This window comes from Corapipo altera, unplaced genomic scaffold (assembly GCF_003945725.1).
Source record: "Corapipo altera isolate COAL_440 unplaced genomic scaffold, ASM394572v1 308, whole genome shotgun sequence".
Classification (NCBI taxonomy): domain Eukaryota; kingdom Metazoa; phylum Chordata; class Aves; order Passeriformes; family Pipridae; genus Corapipo; species Corapipo altera.
The window spans coordinates 2,137,145-2,155,266 of NW_020884925.1; the positions used below are offsets into that span (position 1 = coordinate 2,137,145).

Genomic DNA, 18,122 nt, shown 5'->3' on the forward strand with positions numbered 1-18,122 from the left:
AGACCACGTCTCCACGTCGAGCTGCCAGCTCAGCTCTCCTGCCCCAGGCCAAATTTCAGCAGCCGGGGAGGGTGTGGGGGGCGTGATCCCCTCCGCTGGAGCTGCTGCCTGTTCCAGCTGGGAACGGGATCACACCCAGCAAACGGAACAGTCACAGCATCAAACTGCACTGGCCCCGGCGACTTCCGTTTGACACCCTCTCTCCAAACACAGCCTTTGGTTCCCAACAGGAATTGTAATGCAAATATTTATTTCACCAGCCCAGCTCATGCTTTTAAAAGAGAAACTATGAGGCATCATCTGGAGCCAGTGGAGAGCTGCAGTCGCTTCCCTCTTGTTCTCCTCCATCCATCAGAGCACACAGCCCCTATTTGGCTGTATTTCCTCTCCTTCCCTTGGCCGGAGGACCTTGGAAGGCTGCTGGGGAGCAGTAACCTGAGTGCAGCTTTCTCTGCCTTAAGAGATGCACAAATCTTCCATCCAGATACCCACCTCCGGGTTTAATTACCTGACAGAAGGAAAACTGTGCTGACAGGAGGCTGGGTGCTGTCTCCTGTTCAGCACTCTCCCTGCAGGTCTCTGCCAACCAGAGAGGCTGAAGGTGGGAACCTTTGAGGGATGGGGGGATAAGGCAGTCCAGGTGTCTATCATCTTTCCCTGAGCCAGCTGCTTCACATGCTAAAAAAATAATACTGAACATTATAAAATAAGCAGCTGTTTGAAAGAGACAGCTCCAAACATTGCAGAGCTAAGGGTGCCGCTTCCCTCCCGGGGAAGCCCCCCTGCATCCAGGACAGTTCCTGCTGCCCACTGGTGTAATCAATAGTGGCTGCACATCCAGATGGTTGCACGCAGCCCACATGCTTGGCACAGAATCAGCCTTTTTCTGGGAAAAAGTGGGGGTGTGAGGGCAGGATACAAGTGCCCCCACTATATGCAGGTGGTCATCCCCACTCTCCCTATCTCCTCCAGGGGCATTTCCCTAGAGAGCTGGGAGGAAAAGTCCCCAATACCGCCTTTCGCCTGATGTTTCATCTCCCCTTTTAATCTCCCTCTGAAAACCAACCTGGCCACAGTGAGAACAATCATTTCATCCTCTTAAAGCCAGGGAGAAGGAGCAGCCAGTGCTTAAAAAAAGTGGGATTGGGCTGGGGTGAGAGGGACAGAGGGGACCAAACTAACTCAGTGTGCAGAGAATCAAACCCACATAAGCGTTTCCTCTGCTCCAGTCAGCGCTGGAACTGATTTTTTCAATCCCTATTTGGGAGGCACAGCACGCATCCACCCTTAGGTAGCAGGAAGACGCTCAAGAATTTGTCTTTCTGAGAAACCTTTTATTTGGCACGATCAATGGTAGTGTTTTTCAGAGCGAAGCCATTCCTTCCTCCCCCCACTGAGAAAAGCCTTGAGGAGAGAGAGGCTTCTGCTGCACTCACTGTGCACAAAGCCCTGCTCCAAGGCAGGTCCTGCTGCGATGCAAGGAAAATTTAGATCGTCCTAAAACCATGTGGATGTGGAAAGTCCACCCTCTGGATTTACAGAAGCTCATGCCAACTTTTTGCTAGTAAGAAGCAGATTGACCCCAAAACTTTCATTGCGAAGGCCTCAGAAAACAGCTGGATCAGAGGCCGAGAAGCCCCCATTTCTGGGGTCAGGAAGGTGGGGCTGCTACTTGGGGTCATGAGCAGCAGCTGCACCTCAGAGGTCCGAGCACTGTTCCTATGCTGGAGCTTTGCCAGGGCTTCAGGAAAAGCAGGGTCAGGAGCTGAACTGTATCCCTGCAGCGTGTCCCAACGCACGACTGCCTTAGCAGAGAACCAGACAATCCTGTTAAGGACTCACAGAAGCCTAGGAAAAAAAAAAAAAAAACAACCAAAACCCCAAAAAAAAAAAAAAAACCACAACCAACAACAACAAAAAAAACCCACCAAAAAACCCAGCCCTTGGGGCAAGATATTCCACTGTTATGCCCTTGAAACAAAGCTATCCTATCATCGTTACTTTGCCCCCTCTCAGGAGCATGAGGGACAGTGAGAAGCAGGGAGCCTTTTCCCTGCTCCCTCCCCCGCTGGCCTGTCCCAGCATCTTAACTCTCCATTTGGCTCACTGCTCCGTCCTGGCCCTCCAGAGACTTTTCTGGCTGAGGGGTAGACAAGTGTTCCAGCTCGTAATGTCCGTTGTTCGCAGCCACCACGCTGCTCGGGTCGCCCTTTTCCACCGCCAGCTTTTTACTCCTTTTGCTCTCGATGATCTGCTGCAGCTGCCGCCCGGCATAGTTCGGTTTGGCCGTGAGCGCGGTGGAGGGCACGGTGAGCCCCAGGATTTCAGGGACCATGTAGGGCCGGAGCCAGCCCACCAACGGGGTGCTGCCGGGGGTGTAGTGGGTTTGCCTGTGATAGAAGAGCAGCCCGTCAACCTGCGGACAGGAGAGAGTGAATGAAAGGGCAGAGCTGAGGCTCCCGCAGGTGGATGACCGGGCGCCAGACGACAGCTCTGCTCTCCATTTGCAGGCCAAAACCAACAGCTGGATCATTTTTCCCCAAGCAGTGCAATAAACAGCGGAAGGGAAAGAAGAAACCTGCAGAGCTCCTGCCCTGAAAGATCAGCGACTCCCAGGTGGCTTTAAATTGTCAAAGGCAAACAATTCCAGCCCGCTGTCGGCACAGAGCAGCATCCTCTGGATGCTCTCATCCCACTCTGCAGAAAAGCCAGCGGGTTTCTGAATGAGGCAGCCCACTTTACTGGATTAGGGTTATTTTAAATAATACATTTGGAAAGTAATTAGTCCAAGTGCACGATGCCAAGGAGCCCCGATTCCTAACAGCTCTTTTTAACTGGTGTATGCCAATAAAATTCTTAATGTTTCCCAGGAGAGAACTTCTCCAGCAATCAATGACAGTTAAGGGCACTCAGGACTTTGAAGATTTAGGCTTAACTCTTGTGCTACTATTTCCACACTCTGCAGTGCTGCAGCTGTCTGACATTTTCCCCACTTTCCTGCCATGCTCAGGGATTCTCATTCCCCCTCTTCCTGTGCTTCCCAGGGTGTGCTCTGTGAGGCTGGATCTTGTTGTCAGGCTGACTAACGCTGAAGGTGGTGCTCCGCTTAGCTCAGCTTCAAAATCTCTTAAAAAGCCATTTGGCTATGAAGAAGAGTGGCTGAGTGGGCAGAAGAGAGGAGAACAAAAGCCCATCTTGAGACAAATTGCTCCCAGGCCCCTCCCCAAGCCTACAGCCCCCAGAACAGACACCCAGGCTGAGCACAGCACAGAGCAGCATATATCCATTTCTGCTCCATGGGTGCTAACCTATGGCAGAGATAGTAAAGCTTCTGGTACTACTCTGGCCACAGTTTTCAGTCACTGTTAACATCTTGCAAAATAATCCCAGAAAAAGGGGGATTCCTCTGTTAGGAAAACATAAAACTAGAACAGAAAGCATCACGATGAGCTTGTGTAACCCCTCTGGATATCTAAAGTGCAAAGCTTTTCCCTCCCCCTGCCTCTTGGGAAGAGCCAGATTCTGCAGCACCCCAGCATATCCAGCCCATTCCTGTGGATGCGTGGCACTTGATGAGCAACAGGGATACTCCAGCACCCACAGGAATGTTTTGGTAAAGATCAGAGCCTGGAAACGCCTTCCTGACTGTTCCAAATATCTTCCCCAAGATGGAGAATTCAAAGGAGTTCAGCCTGGTGAAGTTAGGTCATGTTCTCCCTTCCCTGATTTAAGTGACTCCCATATTCCTTCCCGTTTATTTAATTTGTTGGCTGGGTCCCTACCCTGAGTCACTGCAGTGACAGCAGCCACATGAGAACAAGGGCTGACACTGTCCCTAAACGACAGAACCCGAGGAGAGACTGGCCTGGCAGGGTTTCACACTCCACAGCCACACTTTCCAGATTTTAGATGCTTAACAGTCCTCCCATTCCTTCACACCGGGGTTTCTCAGAGGCTTTGGCTCCCCTGCCTTTGTGGAAACCTGAGCGTGGTTTTACTCAGATCTGTGAGAAGGACAGTAGCTCTTAAGATCCACTCCAAAAACCACTTGAAATTCAGAGCCAGTCAACTGATCCAAAGTCCACTGAACTCAGGGGAATAAAATTCTGCTGAATAGAGCGGGTCAGGCCCTAACTCTCAGGTTACAGATTAACTCTGAAGTCCCAAATCTGAAAGCACTGACCACCTCTGCTGCCACCACACACACGAGATTCCTGTCAGGATCACCAGATGCTGGGCCCAAGCCTAAGACCACCTCTGTTATCCTTCACTATCCATAACCAGGATGTATTTTGCTTTCTGCAAAGCTTTTTTGGGGGATTTTTGGGCTCCCTCTTGTGGTAAACCAGAGGGCCCCGCAGCTCCCTTCATCCTAGAAGCAGCACCGCGGTTCCAGTGGGGTTAAGGCTGTGTTGAGCCAATTACACCACATTTCACTTCTTGGGGTTACACCTCACTGTATCAAAAGACCAAGGGGGCAAATCACAACTGGATTACACATCTGGAGTCTGTTCAGCTCCATCTCCTGCTCCAGAGTTTCACAATGGCCTCTTTCGTAGCCCAAAAGTTTCCCACTCTGACCACAGCGAGGCAACACTCCTCAGCCTTTCCTCTTGGGACCAGATGCCTCAGGAAGGAATGAAGCTTTTACTCAGGAAAGACAAGAATGACTGTTTCTACAGAGGCACTCAGAGATTTGTCATTAAGCAAGTCAGTTGCAGGAAAGCTGGGATGCCTCCCCCATCCATGTTCAGAGCAGGGTCTGGCAAGACCAGCCAGGGGCTGGGACTTTCCAACTCACTCTGATTGCTGTCCTGGCTTTGACAAGCAAAGTCAGCCCTCACAGACAAATTAGTGTCCCTTAATTCAAACCTGCACTTACATTAATGGCTAACTCAGGATGGGGCAGCACAAGAGACACTATCACATCCATGTGGCTTTTGCCTCTGCAGGACAAGAAACCTCTGTGGAGGCTGTTCCTGGTGTGGGGCTGAGACTGGGCACTCCCAGGAACTGCAGCAGACACTGAAGGAGCTTCTGGCTTCCAGATGTTGTCACTGGGCTGGAATGCCACTGCCTCCTCCATCCTCTTCCCCTCCAGTGAGAAGCCAGCCAGGGCAGGCAAAAGCAGCCAGAGCTGATTCCATGAGGGCCTGTGACTCACTGCTCACAACCACATGGAGCTGAGCGAGGTGGCACACGGATTTGCCTGTCTTGCCCTTCCCCAAAGGTCAGAATAGCACAACAGTTTTGTCAGGTGAGGTTTAGGGTGGATATGAGGAACAGATTCTTCCCCCAGAGGGTGGCTGGGCAATGGAACAAACTCCATAGGGAATTGGTCATGGTCCTAAGCTTGCCAGAGCTCAGGGACCCTTTGGATAATGCTCTCAGGCACATTGTGGGATTGCTGGGGCTGTCCTGTGCAGGGCCAGGAGCTGGACTTTGATGATACTAGTGGGTCCCTTCCCGCTCAGGATATTTTCTGATTCTGTGATTCTACTTCTAAAGCTGATGAAGCGAACACAGGTGTCCTGTTCAGCCATTTCTGTCACAGCCATCCTCCCCCAGCTCCAGTACACCTCAGGCACCCACTCTGAAGACCCAAACCCCTCAGAAACCATTGGGATCTTACCATCACCCTTCTCCTTCCTTCCCAGAAAACAGCCAGGTGCCTTGGACATAGAATATGGAAGCAGCCAGACTAAGGAAACCCACACAAGCCCACACAGAGCCATGGACAGTACCAACTTTGACCCTAAAAAGGTCAGCTGTCCATCACACTGCTATGTGAACGTGAGTTGTGCTGCTTCTGGAGGCAGCCTCAGTGTCCCTATCAACACTCTCATCCCAAAACACTTTTTCAGACCCAGCCAACTGCAGCAAGGGCAGTACAAACACATGGAATGCCGTGGTTTAACTCTTGCTTATCTGTGTGGTTGGATGAGGCCTGTACCTGTTGACAAGGCAACAAATCAACCATGGGCATAAAGGCATCCATCCCACACACACAGGGAAACAGCAGCGCAGCTCAGCAAGCTTCCTGCAGCTTTGGGAGAGCAAATTCCCAAGCAGAGGGGATGCACCTCTCTCCCAGCACTGGCAGAGGCACAGCAGGGCTGCTGCTGAGGCTGAGGTCCAGGTCCCCACCTGGGTGTTCTCACCTCAAAGGGGAAGTCCGTAGCCAGCAGCTCACACAGGCTGTCCGAGGAGCAAGGGAAGTTCTGCAGGCCCACAAATTTGTACTGAAAGAGTAAGAGAGGGTTAGAGGGGCAACTGTGTGGCCTAAAGGCAAACAAGTTGCTGAGTCCAGCACCGGTGCAGAGGCAGCTAAGAAGGAAGGATTCCCCCAGTGCAGGATCCAGCATGAAAGGGAAAGGGTGAGGAACAGCTCCCACATGCTCCTGATACCTTTTTTCCCAAGCACCCAAGACTGCACGAAGGACCTTTCAGGAGAGCTGACCCTGTGATGTTCTTTTAACCAAAAGAGAAAATTATGACCTCCAGGCAGGATGCAAAGTAGACAGACATCTGTTCCAGGCTGCTGGCTCAGCCAAGCCAATCTTTCAACCCAGGAAATGAAAGCTGAAACGACCCCCCTTCATTAGGTAGCTATCTTCTGGATATTCCTGTTGGGAGTCAGAACAGGATGTTCTCCGAACACAGACACCTTCACTGCAGTCAGCCCCATTTATCACTGAGATGCTTAGCTCACAGGAGCTGCTCTGCTTGGCTGTGCCTGAGCAGAGAAATCCCTCATGTCTGTACCCAAAAATCATGTTCCAAGCTGCTGTGGGTTCTAGGTCTGACTTCCATATGTAAGTCTTCGAAGGAAGACTTTTTATCCTGGTGGCAATCCGGCATTCATCCGAACAACTTCAATGACCAGTTTAAACAGAGGGAAGGCTTAAAGCTTTACAAACCCACAGGACTGCAAGAATAAGCCCCGCTGTAGTCAGGCTGCCAACCAACACTGCCCCTGCAGAAACCACACTGGTTTTCCATTCCATTTCAAAGGAAAGCTAAAAACAGCATGGAAGTTAGCTGATACCCTGCAGTGTGAGATCCCTCAGCACTTTGGATGGGGGAAATAAATCCCACTGCACTCATTTACAATATTCAGTGGTTCCATTTACATCCTGACCACGGCATCCCATTTCATCAGATGTACACTTTGAAGCCTGATCCATGAGGAGAAAGAAAAAAAGAAAGAAAGCTTCCGCTTGTGAAAGAAACTGCTGAAGCCTGCTGAACAGGAGAGCTTACCCCTCAGCCTCCTTCTCAGTACAAAAGGACTTACCGGATTAATCCTGCTTGTCTCTCCCAGCCCTTTCTCCTCTTGGATCTTTGAGGACAGCCAGAAGAATCTGAAGTCAGTCTGTGAAAGGACACAGAGAGTTAGTGACCATTCACTACACATCACCCATCAGCACCTGCTGAGTGTCTTCACTCCTCTGGGAGATTTACAAAATCGACTCCACCTACAGAACCAGCACCCCAAGCCCTGCTACTCCCCCACAAAACGTGTACATGGTTCCAGCAGCCCAAAAACTGTAAAGACACTGGTGCTTGGGAGAAATATCCACATTTTGCAGAGTGAGCTACATAAGAGTGCTGGAGCACAGCATCTCAGGGAACAACAGGGAGGGGAGGGATTCAGTACCTGGCAATCATAAACAGGGTGTCCTCTCCAGCACATCACATCGAGGATATAGTAGGTCCGCTGGGCCTCATTGTAGATACAGTCCAGGATGGTGTACACTGCACACACAAACACAGGGAGGTTCATACCTGCTCCAGACTCTGCCTAACCCAACTGGCAAATGCCAGGCCACAGCTCTCCAGCATTAATCCTGCCCTGATGTAAGGCTGCCAGGCGCAGAGGGACCCTCTTCTGTTAACAGAAACTGTGACAGCAAAAAGCCTTGAGCTTGAGGAGTCCCATGAGGCTACAAAGGGACCAGCCAGAGGCATAGCAGGCAAGGGCATGTTTCAGAAAATGGCAATAAACCTCTTTTTTACTGGGCCAAAAAACTGAACTCCAAGAGATAGTAAGGAAGATGACAGCACACACAGGTCTCTTTCAGAGGACAGAGAGGATATTGAGGTTTAAGAGTGTCAGTCAGTCAGGCTAATTAAAAGATGTGGCAGGACAAAGGGCAATGGTTTTAAACAGGAAGAAGGCAGGTTTAGATTAGATGTTAGGAAGAAATTCTTTCCTGTGAGGGCGGTGAGGCCAGAGAAGCTGTGGCTGCCCCATCCCTGGAAGTGTTCAAGACCAGGTCGGATGGACCTTAGAGCAACCTGGGATAGTGGAATGTGTCCCTGCCCATGGAAGGGGGGTGGAACAAGATGACCTTTAAGATCCCTTCCAAATCCAGACCATTCTGGGACTCCATGTGCTTATCTAGCATAAAGGTACTTGTCCACATCCAGTTATCTCCAGAGATACAGAAACAGGCCTGAGGTTGACTACCTATCAGCACGAAAAAGGGCATAGCTCTGGGGCTCAGGGGAGCTGGAGGAGCAGCACTGAGCCTGCCAGCACACACATTCCCAGGCAGAAGCAGGCAGCTCCCCTCCCTCTATCCCAAATGTCTCCTCACACCTGTACCTTTCTCGCTGGCTGAGTTGTGCCGGTTCCCCCCCGGCAGCAGAGATGGGAACCTGTTGACACAGAAGCCACTCTTGGTGTAAGCTGCTGTTGTGCCCTGTGAGGAAAGAGGAGAGAGAAAACCCAGTCAAGGCAGCTTTATGTTGGCTGGAAACATAAGCCAGGTCCTTTAGCAGCTGGTGAGACCCCCCACCTCTGCTACCACTTACCCTGGAGGCCACGATGAGTGCCCTTTTCCCCACAGGACACACCACCACAACCCACTCCTGCTCCAGATCCGAGGGTACATCCACCAGCCACTCTGACAGCATCAGCTGCAGAGAAACCGGGAAAAAGAATCAGTTAGTAACAACTCTCCTGAAGTTATGGACAACGAACAACTCATGAATAAAGCAAGGAGGTTTTGACTTGGCTTCAACAGCTACACTGGGCGTTTTAGAGGCAGCTGGCACTGCTTGTCACCCCCAAAAGGGCTCCTTCCCTCTCTCTCTCTAATCAACCTCAACCTGCCCAACACACTCCTCAAGTCTTTCTTTTGCTTCCCAGCTGCTGACTGAGTTTCAGACTACAGAATAGGGCTCACAATCCTCACTTGGCCACCTCACACCTTGGTCCCCACTCCAGCACTTTATTCTTAAAAACATGAAAGAGCTTAGATTCCAAAACATTAGGATTAAAGAGCCCACAGAAACTGACCTCCTCAAACATTGCCCAGGTGGCTGCGTGCCTTTTAGGACCAATACAGCACCCAGGCTGATAAAATCCAGCTGAGTTTTCCTTTCTTTCCTGGTGTCCCAAAGACGGGGAAAGACAGAAATCTTTAGCTGAGTGCTGCCTAATGGGGTACTAATGCTGCTAGCTGAGCTGAAATCTCCCAAAGTGGGGAATGCAGTGGTGCAGGATTAATGGCTGGACTCAATGACCTTCGAGATCTTTTCCAACCTAAATGACTAAAGCACACAAGTAGCCCATCTCCACTTGTTTTCTGTTTGAACTCAGCATGTTTTGGAGGCAAACTGAACCACAGTTTCTCTCTGAGCACCAAGTCAGGCAGGACACATTCTTCTCAGCCCCAAAGCGGCCATCACCGTGGCCTCAAACCACCCCACATCCCTCACCCTGGCCCTGCCTCACACCCACACCCCACCATGGGGACACAGGTGGCTCCTCACCTGATTGGCGTAGCGCTTGGGCAACTTCTTGCCAGCATCCACGTCCATCTCCTCTTCCTCCGCATCTTCCCCATCCTTCTCCTCGCCCTCGCTCTCCATCCCTGCCCAGTCGTCCTCCGCCAGCCTCCTGGCATGGTTCACGTAGTCCAGCCGCCTCCTGGGGGGGGGCGAGGAAACAACCCAGCGGGGAGGCAGGTCACCCACCGCACCCCACACCCAAACCGGGCCGCCTCCCCACACGCAGCCCTAGGGCGGCCTAACGCGGCCCGCCCGCCCCCCGCGCCCCCATCCCTGGCGGCGCCCGCTCTCCCGCTCCCGCGCTCACTCTCTCTGGATGCGGAGGAGGCGCTGCCGGCGCTCCACCTGCCCGGGGCCGCCGCGGGGCTTGTACGCGGCCAGGCGGGGGTGCGGCGCGGCCGGGCTGAAGGGCCCCGCCAGCCCCACGCCCGCCGCCAGCGCCGCGCTCAGCTCCTCCATGGCAACACCCGCGCGCCGGCCGCTTCCGCCCGGGCCGCGCCCGCAGCGCCCCCGCGCGGCGCGGAGGCCCCGGCGCCCCCCGCAGCCCGTTCACCCCGTGCCTCAGTTTCCCCCTCCGGCCGGGGGCTGGGAAGGGACGCCGCGGGCCGTGACCGGGCACGGCCGAGGGGAATATCCCGGCAGAGACGCAGGAGCAGCCAGTGCCACCGTGGGCGAGGATTCGCGCCCCCGGGACCGGCTGCCTGCAGAGGGCAGCGTGCGGCTGGACAAGCCGGGCCGGGCCGGGCTGCTCCTCGCTGCGAACCGGACGGCGGAGCGGGGACGCTGCCCTGCGTCACGGGAGGCTGGCGGCTGGCTCCGCCACCCCCTCCGGCAACGGGACCGGCACCGGCAACGCGACCAGCCCCGGTACCGCCCCCGGCAGCGGGACCAGCCTCGGCACCGGTTCCGCCATCCCCACTGGCAACGGGACCAGCCCCGGCACCATCTCCCTCACGGGCACCGGCATCAGCACCGGCACCCCCGCCAGCCCCACCGCCGTCCCCTCCACCTCCGTCCTGCGTGAGATTTACGGATTTCAGGGGAAAACCAAACCCCACCAGCCGCCGGGAAAGTCGGCCCGGAAAGGAAATCCCGGGATCACCGGGAGGTTGGGCAAGGTTTGGGGTCGTTCCCGGCGATTTCCCAGCACCCACCGACAGCTGGCAGGGGAAAAACTGGGGTGTTTTATCCACAGGACCCCCGAGAAAAGTCGCTTGGGATATATCTCCTCGCTGGCAGCCAGAGGTTTTCCTCACGGAAAGTGAAACCTCGGGATCGGCGTCCCAGCGAGATAAACCCTGCGTGGACATGGCAGAGCCCGGCTCTTGGGCCGGCCGGGGTTCTCATCCCGGAGGAGCCAGGGAAACGCCGCTCGCCTGACCAGGAATCTTGTTTTTATCCAGGAAATGTCGTTTTTAACTGGGGAATGTCGTTTTTAACTGGGGAATGTTGTTTTTAACAGGGGTGCCGGGATCGGGGGGGTCACTTGGACACACGGAACTTGGCGTCACCTCGTAAGGGATTTCTTCTTCACCGTTTTTTTTTTTTTTTAATTTCTCTGGGAAACCGGCCAAGCCATTTCCCACAGCGCGTGGTGGTGATCCCGGAGCCGAGCGAGCCTGTGGTATTGCCTGGGGGGGTTGTTTTGGCTGGGGGGATTGCGTTCCGCTGTCCCCCCCCCCCCCTCCTCTTCCCGACCCGCGACCGGCCATGGCGTTGAAAGCCAGAGCGCTTTACAACTTCCAGAGCGAAAACAAAGAGGAGATCAGCATCCAGGAGAACGAGGAGCTCGTCATCTTCAGTGAGAACTCCCTGGACGGGTGGTTACAGGGCCAAAACAGCCGCGGGGAGACCGGCCTCTTCCCTGCTTCCTATGTCGAGATCCTCCGCTCCCGGTCGGGCTCCAACTACACGGACTACTCCAGCAGCCCGGCCGGCTCCCCCGGGCACGACTCCTCCTTCTACTCAGCATCCCCCAATCCCGGCATCTCCTACCAGGGCAGTTTTGAGGACGACGATGATGATGATTGGGATGACTGGGACGATGCGTGCACGGTGGTGGAGGAGCCCCGGAGCGCCCCGGGTACCAACGGGCACCCCTCACCCAATCTGCAGTACCCGGAGGCCTATGGCCACCACCAGCATGCCGGTTACCGGCCCAAGCCGGCGCTGGAGAGACAGGATAGCATGAGCTCCTCCAAGAGGGGCAGCGTGGTAGGGAGGAACCTCAACCGCTTCTCCTGCTTCGTCCGCTCCGGTGTGGAAGCCTTCATCCTGGGCGACGTGCCCCTGATGTCCAAGATCTCTGAGACATACTGCATCGAGATGGGCTCCAGAGGTCCCCAGTGGAGGGCGAACCCCCACCCCTTCATCTGTTCCGTGGAGGACCCCACCAAGCAGACCAAGTTCAAGGGCATCAAGAGCTACATCTCCTACAAGCTGACCCCCAGCAACATCAACTCCCCCGTGTACCGGCGGTACAAGCACTTCGACTGGCTCTACAACCGCCTCCTGCACAAGTTCACAGTGATCTCGGTGCCCCACCTGCCCGAGAAGCAGGCCACTGGCCGCTTTGAGGAGGACTTCATTGAGAAGCGCAAGCGGCGACTGATCCTCTGGATGGACCACATGACCAGCCACCCCGTCCTCTCCCAGTACGAGGGCTTCCAGCACTTCCTCTGCTGCCGTGACGAGAAGCAGTGGAAGCTGGGCAAACGCCGGGCGGAAAAGGATGAGATGGTGGGTGCCAGCTTCCTCCTCACCATCCAGATTCCCACGGAGCACCAGGACCTGCAGGACGTGGAGGACCGCGTGGACGCCTTCAAGGCCTTCAGCAAGAAGATGGACGACAGCGTCCTGCAGCTGACCAACGTGGCCTTGGAGCTGGTGCGCAAGCACGTGGGGGGCTTCCGGAAGGAGTTCCAGAAGTTGGGCAATGCCTTCCAAGCCATCAGCCACTCCTTCCACATGGACCCTCCCTACAGCTTGGATGCCCTCAACAATGCCATCTCCCACACAGGCAAGACGTACGAGACTGTGGGGGAGATGTTTGCTGAGCAGCCCAAGAATGACCTGTTCCTCATGCTGGACACGCTTTCCTTGTACCAAGGGCTCCTCTCCAACTTTCCAGACATCATCCACCTCCAGAAAGGTAAGGAGGCCTTCTTCTCCCTGGGAATGGCCCCATGTGAGTGGGAACAGCATGGGGAGTGGGAACGGCGTGGGGAGTAGTATGGGGATGCAATGAGGAAATCCTTTGTTGGACCATAAAGGGAATGGGAAATGAGGATGGGAATGAGAATGGAAACCATTGTCTGTGGCTCCTAGGGAAGCAGTGTGGTCCCCGCTGGCACAGCCCTCCAGTCTCCCCGGCTGGGAGAGGCTGCTAGGGCTATTGGGTCCAGAGTCTGCCCCAGTGATGCTGTGGGCTCCATAACTGCTGCTGGTGGTTCCTTTGTGGGGATCAGCATGGGTGTCACTCCTTGCAGATCATTAGCAGGAGCCAGCACCACTGCTGGTGGCTCTGTGGTGACCTGCCCAGCACCTCTTGAGCATCCCACCCACTCCACTTGTCCCTCCTCATCCTCCCTCCCTGCCGAGGTGGCAGATGGGTGGCCAGCAGGGATGCTGGAGCTTGCTCTCTCGGGGCTGGGACATGGCTGGATATGGCCTTGAGTGGGCCAGAGGAGCAGAGTGGGCTGTGCAGGGCAGTGGGATGGGGACATGTCCCTGAGGGACGACACCCTGAACCTCCTGGGGACAACCAGGGTCACACTTCTCAGGAGTATGTCCCTGCACCTCCGGGTCCAGGAGGAGTGGGTTAGCACACCTGGGCTGTCAGAGGTCCTTGCATCCCATTTGTCCTAGTTCCCTGGAGTTGGTGGGGTCAGAGAGGGTGAGAATACACAGAGAAGTGTTTTCTGTGCTCTTCCTGGGGTGCGTGGCAGGCAGGGAGGACTCGGTGGCCCTTTGCACCCAGGCTGACGCAGCTGGGTGTGGGAGCAGGGCCGAAGTCCACACACTCCTCCCAGCCCAGCTGCCCATAGCAGGGAGGGGACACCCACACTAGCATCCTCAGATTCTGGGGGACAAGTTTTCCCCGGGGTGAAGCCAGGGCCGTCTGTGTCCAAGCATCCAGGGATGTCTGTGCCTCGCTGCATGTCTGGGAAGGCAAAGGGAGCAAGGAGAGTACAATCCTGCCCCAGCAGCTTCTTTGCCTTTCCTCCCAGTGTTGTTTACCCATGGAGAGGGGCTGGATCCCGTCCGGAAGCGAGGCTGCGTGGGCAGAGCGGAAGGCAGGATTTGGCCTCCAACCTTTGCTTCTTCCTCCTCCTCATCCTCTCTGCTGGGAGCAGGGCTGGTGCAGCGGGAGCACCGTAACCCCGGGTCTGGTGCTCCCAGCAAGGGGCAGGGAGAAGGGAAAAAAGCCCAGTGCAGGCCAGATCTTGTTTTTAGTTTTTTAGCCTCTGTGCTAATGAGGGGGAGGAATGCAGGGCTGGAGCCAGGCAGGATTCTTTCGAAACTGAGCTGTAAAAAAACATGGAGAGGGAAAAACTGGTGTCAGAGCATCAGCTGCCTCTGGGAGAGGGAGATGGTTTCCCAGCTGAGCTCCAGACAGCACCACATGCCCTTCCCCCATCCTGGTTCACTGCCTCCTGGTCTGGAGTCTCCCAGGGCTGCTCCTGACCCCCATTTATGGGATATCATGGAATATTTGGAGAGCAGGCTTGGCTGGGGTGCTTGGCTGTGCTAATGCTGCCCTGCATTTTTAGCTTAGCACCCAAAGCCTTGAGTTGCAGCCCTCCAGGAGCCCAGACCCCAAAACCAGCTAAACATGAGGCTGTGTGCCCAGAGATGGGATGGAAAAGGAGCTGGGGAGGCCAGAGTCCAGAGGCAAAAGGCTCCTGGTCTTTCCCTGCCTGGAGGAGAGGGATGGGTTCGATGGGCATAGGGAGATGCAGGTAGATCCCTCCTTTACTCATGTGGGGCAGCTCCGCGCCTCTGCTTTGAGTCCAGGCTGGTGCCCCAGCATGGAGGGCGGTGGGATCAACCAGGAAGGCCAGGGAAGGGGGCTGGAGGGTCACACAGATCCGCCAGCCTCTCATCCTGCTCCCTGCTTTGCCAGGCGCCTTCGCGAAGGTGAAGGAGAGCCAGCGGATGAGCGACGAGGGCAGGATGGACCAGGAGGAGGCCGACGGGATCCGCAAGCGCTGCCGCGTGGTGGGCTTCGCCCTGCAGGCCGAGATGAACCACTTCCACGAGCGCCGTGTGGCTGACTTCAAGAGGATGATGCAGTCCTACCTAAGACAGCAGATCGTCTTCTACCAGCGCGTCAGCCAGCAGCTGGAGAAGACACTGCGCATGTATGACAACCTCTAACGCCTCCACTTGCTCTGCCCGCAGCCTCGCACGCCTCCTCTGTCTGTGACAGACTGAGAACTAACAGGAACTCATCACGCTAGAGACCAAATGACTTTGGGCTTTCCTCCCCCTTCCCGGGCCTGTGGGGAAGGGCTCGCCCGCGGGTTGGCCGTGCCACCTCTTTCCCTGGGGATCTCCCACCCTGCCATGGGTCTGGTGGGGGCACGGGAGGCTCACAAGAGAGACAGATGTGGAGGTAACAGTGCTGCCCAGTGATTTTTAGCTTTCTGAAAACCCACTCTCCTGGAGCAGAGGCAGGTGCATCCCAGCCTGCTGGGAGAAGAAGTCCAAGCGGTCAACATTTTGCACACTAAAAGCTTTTCTGATGGAAAAAAGAGAAGGAAACAGATCTTTATTTGGAAGAGATTTTTTTGTTTGTTTGTCATGAGATGTTTTCAATATTTTCCATTTTTCTGCAGCATTTTTACTGATCAGTTTTTAACTAGATGCCCAGAGGCGAAGGGAAATCTCTTTCTTGAGCATGGCTGCTGACTGGGAAAAGGGAGAAAAAAAAAAAAAAAGGGAAAAAAAAAAAAAGCCCCACAGCCTTTTCAATAAAATTGTTGGTAGAAAAAACACCAACCCGCTTCCCGGAGATGTCTGTGGAAAATGGAGCTGCTTCAGGATCCTGGGGAAAGCTCTGCATCTGAGCATCCCCTGCCTTCCAGTCAGCTTCAAACATCCCTGTGCTATGGAGGGAATGATCCTGGGAGGGGATCCTACAGTTACCACCCTCCTGCTCTTCAAGCAACCCACCAAGGGGCAAATCCTGCCCCGCTTTGCACCGCTGGGGCCTGGGGCAGCGTGTGGCTGCCTGGGAGGCAGCGGGGCTGGCACGGGGGCCTTGTTTTTGAAGGGAAATGGCTGGGATAAATCACAGCGAGGAAAGTTAGGGCCGCCTTGGCCTGGCTCCAGGGATAAAATTAGCCCCGGCATGCAGGCCAGCAGGGTATTGTTAAACTAACAGCGACACTGGGAATGCGGCAGGCTGTGCTCCATCCTCCCGGAGCCCTCCCCAGCCTGCACGCTGAAGTACAGCCGGCCGTGGTGCACATCCTCCCTCCTGCGTCCGGCAGCCAGGGCAGTCCCCTTCCCACGGCCCCATCCCACATCCTACCCCAACCTCATCCCACCCTGTCCACATCCTACGTTGGTTCTATCCTGCCCCATTCTCATCACACCCTGGCACCCTCTCACCCCAAGCCCATCTCATCCCAACCCCATCCTTCCACAGCTCCTACCCTGGCCCCATTCTGCTCTGGTCCCATCCTACCCAGGCTGCATCCTTCCATGGCATTATCCCATACCATTCCTATCCCATCCCAGCCCCATCCCACTCTGGCCCTGTCCTATCCCAACTCCATCCTACTGCAGCTCCATCCTACCCTGGCCAGATACTACCTTGGCCCCATCCCACACTGGTCCCATCCTACTCCAGCCCCATCCCAACCCAGCCTCATCTCACCCTGGCCACATCTTTCCTTGGCCCCATCCCACCCCAGCAGCCATGGGAATGGTGTCTGACCCCTGTGCTAATCCCACTGGAGAGACTGGTCTCTGGCTCTGCTGGTCATGCTCTGGATGACTGTGGTGGCCTTGGCCCCATGTTGAGGCCAGATGCTGTGGGATGGTGTGTCCCTTCCCCCAGCCCCACTCCCTCGGGAAGCACAATGGGCACTGGGACTGAGCCTGCCACTGCCATCCCCGGGCAGGCAGCCAGTCTCTGGCACTGCAAGCAGCCTCCGGAGCTGTGTCAGCATCCCAGCTTCCCTGGACTCGCCTGGGCAAGAGGATTCCTCTGCCTGGGATCCCCCATGGCAGCACAGTCCCTGAGATGTCCTGAAGACAGATGTGCAGCTGGAGTGAGGAGATGTCCCAGTGCCCAGGAGTTCATCCTCTGCTCTGGTGTCCTGGCATGGGGATGGGGATGGGATAAGGTCCCTGCAGGCTGCATGCACCCCCTTGGAAGGCTTGTGCCTCAGTTTCCCCAAGGGTGCATCAGTGCTCTCTGTGGTACTTCGGCACCCACAAAGGTCTCCCTGCCCCACCAGCCATCCCTCTCTGTACCCTCATGTCTGGACCATGTTCCCAGGGCACAGCAAACCCATTGGCTGGGAGAATCTGTATCCCATTAACATTCCTACCTTTTCCCTCTGCCACCTGCAGGCAGCAGGCAGCTGGGCCCTCTCTGCCCATAGACAAGGATTTCAGGGCCTGACCCTGCCTTGGCCAGACGGGGGACTTGACTATCCTCCTGCTTCCCTCCACATCTCCAGCAGCATCCTGCAAATGTGCCAAGGTTTGGAGGATGAAACTGGCTCCGAGCATCCCGGGCTGTCCCAGTGCTCCTGCTGCTGGACAGTGGAGGGGGGCCTGGGGGTGCACACAGTGCTCCCCACGTGCACCCGTGGTGTCAGTCAGTGCCTTTATTATCTGTGACACAGGCTGTTCCCTGCTCCCACAAGAGATAAAAAACCAGAAAAAAGCACAGGGCTGAGAGGAAACGGCAGGAACACAGAGCAGATCCGCTTCCTCCTCCCACTTCCCAAGGCTGCTCCTGCGTGGGAAAGCCAAGGCCAAGGCCCTGTGCGAGTCTCACCAGCATGACAGCAGGTTTTGGAAGTGGTGGCGGTGGCTGGGGCATCCACCCTGGAGAGCCCTGCAGCCAGCACCAGAAAGCCCATTGTTGCTTCCATTCCTGCGGGTGGCTTCTGGGAGCTCCTCTTGCTTCTCTTCAGGCCCCTCTCCACCTTGGATTGAGCTCTGGGAGACCACGGTTTGTATATGGGCCAGGCCAGCAGACTGTAGGGACAACCTGCATCCAAGCCCTGTACATGCATCCTGAGACCAACAAGATGCTCCGGGGTGGGAGGACCCATTTTGGGTGCAGGATCAGCTGG

General features: G+C 55.5%; 2 protein-coding genes across 2 annotated transcripts; one reads left to right on the plus strand and one right to left on the minus strand.

Annotated features, from left to right (window-relative positions):
• Positions 1–1,319: 1,319 nt before the first annotated feature.
• SNUPN (snurportin 1) lies at positions 1,320–10,275 on the minus strand. Its single transcript, XM_027657681.1, has 8 exons — positions 10,109–10,275; positions 9,784–9,940; positions 8,821–8,925; positions 8,612–8,708; positions 7,661–7,758; positions 7,298–7,375; positions 6,162–6,242; positions 1,320–2,416 (listed from the first exon to the last, which is right to left on the minus strand). Exons 1-8 carry the CDS (start codon positions 10,258–10,260, stop codon positions 2,087–2,089), a joined length of 1,098 nt encoding a protein of 365 aa, XP_027513482.1. The 5' UTR covers positions 10,261–10,275; the 3' UTR covers positions 1,320–2,086.
• Positions 10,276–10,710: 435 nt separating this feature from the next.
• Positions 10,711–15,800, plus strand: SNX33 (sorting nexin 33). Its single transcript, XM_027657680.1, has 2 exons — positions 10,711–12,952; positions 14,927–15,800. Exons 1-2 carry the CDS (start codon positions 11,512–11,514, stop codon positions 15,178–15,180), a joined length of 1,695 nt encoding a protein of 564 aa, XP_027513481.1. The 5' UTR covers positions 10,711–11,511; the 3' UTR covers positions 15,181–15,800.
• Positions 15,801–18,122: the final 2,322 nt, after the last annotated feature.

Excerpts from the sequence above, each read along its gene's own strand:
- SNUPN (XM_027657681.1), bottom strand. The coding sequence starts at position 10,260 with ATGGAGGAGCTGAGCGCGGCGCTGGCGGCGGGCGTGGGGCTGGCGGGG. Across the intron at positions 7,376-7,660 it reads ACCCTGTTTATGATTGCCAG|ACTGACTTCAGATTCTTCTG; the intron begins GTACTGAATCCC and ends GTCCTTTCACAG. Across the intron at positions 6,243-7,297 it reads AGACAAGCAGGATTAATCCG|TACAAATTTGTGGGCCTGCA; the intron begins GTAAGTCCTTTT and ends TTACTCTTTCAG.
- SNX33 (XM_027657680.1), top strand. The coding sequence starts at position 11,512 with ATGGCGTTGAAAGCCAGAGCGCTTTACAACTTCCAGAGCGAAAACAAA. Across the intron at positions 12,953-14,926 it reads CATCATCCACCTCCAGAAAG|GCGCCTTCGCGAAGGTGAAG; the intron begins GTAAGGAGGCCT and ends CTGCTTTGCCAG.